The sequence below is a fragment of the Macrobrachium nipponense genome, chromosome 37 (genome assembly GCF_015104395.2).
Source record: "Macrobrachium nipponense isolate FS-2020 chromosome 37, ASM1510439v2, whole genome shotgun sequence".
Taxonomy (NCBI): domain Eukaryota; kingdom Metazoa; phylum Arthropoda; class Malacostraca; order Decapoda; family Palaemonidae; genus Macrobrachium; species Macrobrachium nipponense.
Genome location: NC_061097.1, coordinates 64,153,040 through 64,162,656, shown reverse-complemented (window position 1 = coordinate 64,162,656; position 9,617 = coordinate 64,153,040). Strand labels below are relative to the sequence as shown.

The following is a 9,617-nucleotide window of genomic DNA, read 5'->3' as shown; positions in this document are numbered from 1 at the left end:
GATGGAATATGGAATCCTTTTTATAGACCTCCCTCTGTTCAAACATAAGAAACTTTTTTTTCCAAATTACGTAAATGAAGGCATATGATTTCCACATTCTATATACAATTCAACTTTCAGTAATGCTAAGTATGTTTGAGGGAAAATAATTCCCGGTTGGCCATCATTTTGAGCTAATTCGACCACATTAATACGTAAGCATACAAACCTATGCGCTCTATGTTCTACTGTTTCTCATCAATCCAAAATGTTATCCCCATGGCTGGGTCTTTGCCAGGACCTGCAGTGTATGAGGTACCCCGGAGGTTGGTGTGAAACCAAGGCTAAAAACTTACATGGGTTAAAGGGTGCGTGCAAATTTTGCTGTATACGACGGCCAAGCGGTTCAGATTTCTATAAAGCGTAAGTTTGCAAATTGTTACATTCACATTTATAGATATGTGTGTACATGCGTGACCACAGAAAGATTGATAGAGAGTAGGCATGGAGGCGGAAGAATAATCTTGTTGCTAATGAATGGATACACTTACATTTGATTATGAATTTTTCAGGGTTTTCCTCAAGACGAAATCTTCAAATCAGGAACTACTGAATTTAGAGCAAAGGTCCAAATCCTGCGTATTGTCTCCGCTTCTAGTCCTTAGGTGGTCAGCTGAAATGGTGAGTCAACCTTTTCTTCACCGAGAAGTAGGTGGAAACGACAACACAGTGCCATTAGAAGTCTTTTACCTAAAATGAAATCCAAGTTTTAATCATCAATATTGTTTATATACTCATATTATTCGATCTTTGGTTCAGATTTTGCTCGTCTGTTTCATTACTTCACTGAAGAATTCATATCCATTCTCTTATTAGTTTCTATTGTGTTTTCTTATTATATCTCACAGGCCTGCTTTTTCAATAATAGTCTATTTGTTGAAAGTGCCATTTTCCTGTGATTCACTGCTCTGTTGCATTAAATGGCATCTGAGCAAAAAATGCTTAATTTTAGAGCCTTTTATCAAGCAACGTCTCTCTCTCTCTCTCTCTCTCTCTCTCTCTCTCTCTCTCTCTCTCTCTCTCTCTCTCTCTCAAAACCAATACAGCATTAGCACAAATGCGCTGTTTAACAAATTTTGACACCGTTGGATATTTTACCAGCAAAGATAAAGAAATTTTTTCTGTCACAACTGTGATTCTGAAGGTACTTTCGGTTTAATTCTTACTAGAAAACAAACCTGTAGTGATGTTACCAAGTATGCTACTAATAATCATAATCGTTAATTTTTTAAATATCTCACCACCCCTCGAATCGAAGCAGTTTCCTTAAATTGATATCACTAAAATTTTTACTGATATTTTGGAATTGCTTAGCTAGGGACTGTGTTAATTATTTACTTTGAACATCGTATAGCACTAGATTTATCATCAACTTACAGTTGATTCACTGTGCATAATGCAGTGGTTGTACTTCTATTATAACTTGTTAAAGTGGTAGACATGGTAAAAAACGATTTGTCAATGAATCCAGCTAAGAACCGCCGAAAAATCCTGATTGTTGTTGTGCAGGTATATCTGCACTTGTTATACCAGGTTATTAATTAACTAAGAGAAGGTCAGTTTTGAAAGCCAGGAGACAAGTTCATTAGATGACCTTGAAATGATGATTCTAGTCTCTGAAAAAATCAGCTGAGATTTGTAGGGTTCCTTTACAAAGAATCGCCAAATTCTCTGCACTCGTCTGTGAGATGCGTTCTAGGTTCTTGTGTCTCACGTAAAATGGTTTCCTTGAAATCACAGATGATAACATCACCTTTCAGCTCCATTGTTAATAGATGGATAAAATCACATCGGAGAAAATCTTTTCGTTGTTCAAGTAATATTTTTTTTATTTCCATCTTTTGATTTTTGGTATTAGAGATATATTTTTGTAAGTAAATGTCACAGTGGTCTTTCCTTGCCAGGCCTCTCATCCACCAATGGAGTGTGGGATCTGTCATGAAATTCTAGACGGGGAAGAGCGTTGTCCCCTCCTGCTTCCTTGTTGCCACTCTGTCTGTGCAGCCTGCATCAGGCAGCTCATTGATAATGACTCAAACTCAAACTCCTGTCCCTTCTGTCGTAAGGCTTTCACTGGTACATCTACAAAGTCCTTTAGCCCTAATTTCGCCTTGCTTGATATGCTGAAATATGTCAAAAGATCACAAGAGTACAGTGAACGTCCTTTGCCCAAAATGAGGAAGAGAAGAGCTTTTGAGGAGTGGTTCAAGGGTATTGAAAATGACACTGACAAAATTTGTAGAGAAAACAAAGTAACTTGTTGCGATATTGAAAACTTAATGGAAAGACTTACAAAACTAGAGACAGTACTAAGAGTCGCCAATAGAAAGATAGATAACGAAATTACAAGAGACTTGATGGAAACCAAGAAAGCCAATGAAAAGTTGGTCAGATACATCCAAGAAGTGAATGAGAACCTGAAGAGTTTCCTCTCCGAGGCTAAAGGAAGACAACTTGACTTGGAAGAGGTACAAAGCAACTTGAAGCCAACTGAGGATTTCATCTCATCATCTCAGTTGTTGGACGAAACGGAGAAAAGCAGTCACAGATGGAAGGAGGAATTGATGAGAGAAAAGGTGCTGGTAAATGGATATAAGAAACATACCAATATAATAGCCAAGGTGAGTGGATGGCTTAGGATAACTTTTCATGGGTATGTATTTGGTTTGTATTCTCCATCACTTGCAGTGTAAATGATCTTCCTCTGAAACTTCTTGCTTCAATATCTTTTCAGCTGTGATGAAATGTGCATATGATTGAATGAAGACTTAAAATAATGCTGTCAAATTTTTGTGATTTCATTCATGGGAGTGAAGAGGAAAAGATTTCCATAAATAATTACTACATTAGTTTTCTATAAAAGAAAACTCTATAGATGGCATTGTCTGTCCATCTGAATTTATTCTGTCCACTCATCCAACATACAAATTGCAGCCCTCTAGTCTCTGTTGTTTTCATTTTATTTAGGGGTTAAACTTAGCCATGATCGTCGGTGCCAGGCGCCGACGCATCCTTGTTTGACCGCCATAATTATGATTATGGTAATTCTTTATTAAAATATCCAACAGATAAAAATATTTTTGCGATAGTAATCTTATTAAAATAAATGAAACTCACAGAGATTGCCGAGGAAGTAAAGATACATAAGTTTTACCTTAATTATATCAGATATTGCAGAGTTATGAAGTATTAATATCACAATTGGAAAATCTGTCATTTCTAATCCGACGATTTCTGCAGGTGGCGGAGAAACGTAAGAGCAACTTGACTGTTACAAGCGGAGCCCTGTCATCATGCCTAGCACTGGAAGAAGGAGAGGTGGAATTTCTGAAAAGTCTGAATGAAGTAAGTTTAGAATTTACGGGCAGTTTCATTTATTAAGAAAAATACTTTTATATTAAACATTCAGAATGGTCACTAAAAAGTGAAGTTCTTTAGTATAATGATACATGGATGACGAAGCTGGTGAAATTTGGTTGTTCAGCATCCTTTTACCCTCTAGCTACACCCACTTTTCAATCTTTTAATTTACATACATCCATTCCTGCTTTCTTTCGTCCATCTTTTTCTTCATCTCGTCAAAATATTAGTTGTTAATGCAATTGTGGGTTTTTCTTGGTTTATCTTTTTGGATCTTTGTAATTCATTTCATTTTCTGGTTCTCTTTATCTTATTGGCAAACTACTCCATCGTCATCTTCTATGATCCTGAGTACTGAATGATCCAGTGCTTGGGTTTATACCCCAAATATCAGGATTCACTCGTTCATTTAGAATGATTCGCACTGCAAATTAGCCCATTGGAGCGCCCTTTATAATTAGTATTAAAGGGGTACCACAGCAGGATACCGAAGGTTTTTTTATTTGAAAAATGAAAATTGTTAAAATCATAGATGCACAACAACCTAACCCTCCTAATCTAATCAGAGGGCTGTGCTTGGGCCCCTTAGAAAACCCCAACTATCAACTACGGTTCCCCAGTTCTATCTGCCCATCATTGTTTGCGATGATGGGTTGGGTTCTAATAGGCAAGATGTGGACTTTGCAGAGAATACCAGTTCTGTCAAAAACACACAAAAGGTTATCAGAAAGGCCGATGTAAACCATTAGGTAACCTATTTGAACCTTTTCCTATCATAGAAATAAAAAAATATTTTCACTCTATACGAAGGAGATAATCGTATAGTGTTCAGATTCGGACATAAACCACCATACAATCAACTAAAATAGAGAATTATCGGAATCTTAAGCTGATACCATACTCCAGATTTCTTTGTAACTAACTTTACCCCTTCCTTGTGTTCTGTGGAATTTTTTGCTGCTGTCAGAATATGGTTAGTTAAATCAATCAAACAGCACACCGCGGTATTCCAGTAAATACTTTATCCATGGTCTCCTGTCAAATTGCTGCCTTACTTGTTACTCCATAAAGCATTCTCTCGGAAAAGAATGGCCATGCAACCTCACTTACCATTATCGTAGAGAATTATCCATCCAAAGTATGTTACCTTTCTTTTGCACCCTCTTTTAATCTTTAATTTCCGGCTCAACTGCTGTTTTGGGAGACCAGAGTCTCTTGAGTTGTCATATTTATTTCATTATATTGGCCTTTTTGCATGTTTTACAATGCCAGCTTGTTAGTTTTAAACCTTTTCTTCAAAAACGTCCCTATTCTCAAATAAAATGACATCAAATGACTCTTCTTTTACTGTTTCTTGTTTTTTCTATCTTGTAAATCTGTGGATTGAATCCGAGATCCTTCAACTAATCTATGCAAAGTACTACGTATTATCATTACTACTTACTGCTATTCTGGGAATACCATTAACTTGTGATTTACCATATTGTATATGAGCATTTGCTAACCTATAGTTCTGATAATACTACACAACAGTGATTGTGTCATTGTAAAGTCTCAAAAAAAAAAAAAAAAAAAAAAACTGCCAAACTGGATCAGTTGTTATTTCAGCTGATCCCGGTTGGTATGAGCCGGAAGTACTATTACCTTAAATGGTGACATCAGTAGACAGGCTGTAATGATATTTTGAATTTTCCATGTACTTTCCTAGAGAATAATTTGGAGTTGTTTGTGGATAAAAGAAAAGAAGAGTCCAAAGTATAATGAATCTACTTCCTGAAAGGTGCTTCATTTTCGTATTTCATCCAAGTATTTACCAGATGTATACCCCCAGTATTTTCCATTAAATAATGCATGCAAATCAGTCCCGCATATAAAATTATTACATGGCTCTCTCTCTCTCTCTCTCTCTCTCTCTCTCTCTCTCTCTCTCTCTCTCTCTCTCTCTCTCTCTCTCTCTCTCCCCGTCTGTCGTGAAGCAAAGATTAGGTTTCATAAGATGTTTCAGTTGCTTAACAGAAAAGGTTTTCCATGTTTTTTTCCAAAGAGCTAAAGTCAAAAGGTTAGGCAGTCTGATGTCCATTTTTAATACAGGGCCAAGGAAAATGGAAATATAAAAAAACAAGGTTGTAAATTAACCATTAACGATATGACTTTTTTTATATAAAGAAATAAAAGTTATTAGTTAAGAAATACTCTTAAAGGGAAGTATCCATCATTTAGAATAATGGAAGTACCTGTCTTTGGAACCCAAAGAAAATCTTTCCTTCTGTAGCAACACCTTTCTTCCGGCTAGATTACTTGAGCCTGAGAGTGACAGACTAGAAGCATTTAGGTTGGGGTGGGAGCGGGGGGAATATTGCCGTCAGTGCACTTCTCGCGGTGCACTGTAGGCATTACTTAAGGTTTTTGGGCAGTGACTCTTTGGGCCCAAGCTGCAACCTCATTCTCTTTCGTACTTTCCACCCTTCTAGTGCAAATGTGAGGCTTTTCTCCTATTATGCCTTTCAAACCTCCTTTAGTCTCAATTTTCCTTTCAGAGATAAATGACCGCATAGCATTTGTCCTTTGGCTTAAATCTTACATTCCTGTCCTAGAGCCAGAGGGCTAGCCAGGAACGTTAGAAAGAAGGCAGTGCAGCAGAGTAAAAGAGAAAAAACGAAGCACAGAATTTCTTATGTAAAGAATTCACCCTAGATGTTTCTTTCTTCTTTGTCTCGTATCCACAAAATATTGTAATGACTTCGATTTCCAGTATCAGCACAAGTCTTGTCTTCTTATATTGAAATGATCATCAGTGAGGAGGTTCATCCGAAAGCAAAATTGTTAAACTGTAAATGCATGGAAGGAAACAAAGGCATTGTATGAAACCTGTATTGCCTTCATATGCGCCATAGGCAGTTTCTAGTTTCTTTCCTATAATGCGTTTGTGCGCCACGTTCTTGACAAGTTATCCCCAGTTCTCTCATTATTTGCTTTAATAAAATTAGCTTTCAGGCACCAAAATCACATACATAAAGTATATTTTTTAGATGTAATAAAATTAATCACCTCTCTTGTGTTACCTTTAGATCAAATCGTGGTTATTTATCAAAACAAACATTATTTTTATCATTTAAGAAAATTGTTGAAACTTTTTCCTTCTTTCAGAAAATTGTAATGTTACATTGGACCAACAGCATGGGGTGTATGGCAGAGGAAAATTTACAGAAGTTTGTCAGTGCAGTTCAAAGGGCAGTCGTCTTCTTAGCGGGCAACAGCAGAATGTTGAGGTCTTTGTTTGAGGAAAAGTTGCCGATGTTGGGTGCTACAGTTCACGATGCTGTCATTCCGCCTCTGAGGAAAAGCAGCATATTGATGCTTTTGCTTGAGAAAAAGCAGCAGATGTTGGATAAAGCAAGTCATTCAACATGGAATTACCAGGCATGGACAAATTCAATATGGAGTTACCAGGCATGGACCAGGATGAGGGAGAATACCCAAAGAGGAGAATAAATCTGAGGCCTTTCAAAGCACAGAAGATTACAGCGATTTGATGAAGGGAAACAAGAGAGAACTTATCGACAAAAGATTCAAAATAGTGCTGTAGTATCCATTATACCAAAACTATATATGAGATTAGAACCATTTGATGTTCTGAAAGCAACTCATAGAATTACTGTTCACAAGTACTCTTAAGGTCATGTAGAACTGAATCAGGCCCTTCGCGGTTGATTTTCAATGTTATGAATGTAATGTAATCTTAAAGTTCTTTTGTCTGCGGTGAGAGATTGAGTCTTATAGCACTCTTTCTTACCTTTTATTATTTGGAAAACGTTGACTTTCCCATGGTCATATTTCTTTGCTAATTTAAATGTAAAGAGAAAAAGTTCATATTCTAAATTCTCTGGGTGTGAGGAGATATGTGTGACAAAATTTTGGCAAGTATTTTCAATATTTGGTGTTAAATGGACACCTTGTTATTCTGTACATTCCTTAGAAGGATACCACCCACCGTGTTCCTTAGGTGGCACACTGAGCAGCTTTCCTTGTGACCCAGTTGCCTTGCTTTCCACATTTTCCTTCCCATCTCCTTCCAGTAAATTCTTGCCAGAAAGTTGTCAAGCTTTTTCACATTTCACTTTGCGGGTCTTACAAAACAAATCCTTCCAGCTAAGTATTAGAGTCGGGAAACGTGACTCTCCAGCTAACCATGAATGAATATTTCATGAAGAAAGAGTTTAAATTTTGATACAAGTGTACAAGTTTTCTTTATTTCTGTTTAAAGAATGTGGTTAACAGGAAGTAGTAATGTTTTGTTTGTGTGTACACATTATATATGTATAACAGGACAGGCCAGGGTGTATGATTTTACTTTGGGAATATCTCGGGGACGGGGATTTGGGTGGGGCGGGGGGGGGGGGGGGGGTGGGGGGGGGGGGGGGGGGGGGACTTGCCTTTTGGAAACAACAACTAAGGGTGGCCCTCCTTTAGTGATCGGAAAATGAAAAGTAAAGTACCTTAAAAGAATCTCCTGACATTATTTTTAAAAAGGAGTGAATGGAAAAGTAATATGTTCACTTACAAGCATAATTCTATAAGGTAATCAAAAGAATGAAATGTACAGGAGCTCTCACTGGCTTCGTGGCAATGAAATCATGACTGGATATTATTTACAATATCGAGAACAAGGTACCACTGGGTTGCAAACAAAAAACATTAAATCTAGTGATTAAACATGGTACATAGATACATGGGTCGAACTCTTGATAATAATGAAAACACAACACAAAGTGGAGCACTGTAAGCAGTGATTGCCCCTACCGAAATCACCGGGATACTAAGCAAAGAAAAGAACGCTAAAAATCATATTTAATCGTAATTATCATACATTGCCACCGTAAGTTTCTCATAAGGTGAACCTCTGTATACTAACAAAAGTTTAGGACGGTTCTTGACATTTCAGTTTTGCGAAAAGGACGGATCCCCTTTTAGCCCCAAACCTTTCTCTCTGGATTTGCTTCTAAGTATTTGCACCTGTTCCGGCATCTTTGGTAACACTTGCTTGTTCCCTTTACAACGTCCTTCAGACAAGACCAGAAAGGTGACCGTCCCTCAAGTCAATCGTAAGATTCCTTATCGAATTCTGTGCAATCGCCTCAAATGTATTCTAGCTGTCATTAAGTACCTCACACCATACCCTCGTTGTTGGCGAGCAGGCTACCTGCATTTGGTCGAAATACATGGAAGGGGAAACTGATACAAAATTCCCAAGCCTCTCCATTTCCTGTTGTATGAATTCCAGTTAGGGTCGCGGTACCCTCATTAACACCTACACTCAGGCCACCATCCCTTTGACTCACCTCTGTGATGCCCTACTTTTGTTATATACACCTCAGTCAATAAATACTGTCAAAATACTGTTTTCTTCCAGCACTACCTGAGTATTAACCCTTAATGGAGAAACATGCATGCTTACATGAGTAGCAATAACAGTTTTGGGTGGTGGTGGACGGAGTTAATTTTGGTGAGTAACAATATTGTGCGCCATCAGTTTGGGGGAATGAGGCGGGAAATAGATGCCATTACTTCTAGAGCCCATAAAGTCACTGATGGCAACTGTCAGACTGGCTAAAATCAACTGGGCGGGCGGCTCATGAGAGACTCCGATCTTAACTTCAATGGGGCGATCTTAACTTCAATGGGGCATGTAATGCCTGTTTCACATTACATCTTTTTATAAATTTGCTTATAAATATAAGATAGGGTTTGTAAATTTGCAACAAATATGCTCAGAATTTGTTACTATTATTATTTCCTATCTGTATGAGCAGTATCTATAATTTTACCAAAGAAAAGAAAAAAATATTTTTAGAGAAAAAAAACTTGTATAACTTGGTAAAATTTACGTTTGTGTTGTAAAACAGGCCTCACAGGGGTTTTTAAATAGTCATTTCCAACTTCCTGTGAAGGGTAGGGAAATTTTTTTAGAAATTTTTTATTACATCTGATGTGCTTTTTTCTTAAACGGTCGACCTCAAAGTTTTGCCAGCCTGGGGTGCTGCATCTTGATTTTTCATCCTTGCTTCTAAGGGTTAAAAAGGTCTGTGTGGGAAGATTTGAACAATACCAGCTGAGCATCGAAAACATTCTGGGCCGTATTTTTAAACTACCACCTTCCCTCTTTGATGAAGAGGCTGCTCGTGAAATCTTTTCATGGAGTAGTACTATAAAAACATAGA

General features: G+C 37.5%; 1 protein-coding gene across 1 annotated transcript; it reads left to right on the top strand.

Moving 5' to 3' along the window:
- The first annotated feature begins 549 nt into the window (after window positions 1-549).
- On the top strand, window positions 550-7,760 carry LOC135209004 (E3 ubiquitin-protein ligase TRIM32-like). The gene is made up of 4 exons (XM_064241541.1): window positions 550-660; window positions 1,944-2,660; window positions 3,280-3,384; window positions 6,547-7,760. Exons 1-4 carry the CDS (start codon window positions 658-660, stop codon window positions 6,889-6,891), a joined length of 1,170 nt encoding a protein of 389 aa, XP_064097611.1. The 5' UTR covers window positions 550-657; the 3' UTR covers window positions 6,892-7,760.
- The last annotated feature ends 1,857 nt before the right edge of the window (window positions 7,761-9,617 follow it).

Excerpts from the sequence above, each read along its gene's own strand:
- LOC135209004 (XM_064241541.1), top strand. Across the intron at positions 2,661-3,279 it reads ATACCAATATAATAGCCAAG|GTGGCGGAGAAACGTAAGAG; the intron begins GTGAGTGGATGG and ends CGATTTCTGCAG. Across the intron at positions 3,385-6,546 it reads TTCTGAAAAGTCTGAATGAA|AAAATTGTAATGTTACATTG; the intron begins GTAAGTTTAGAA and ends TCCTTCTTTCAG.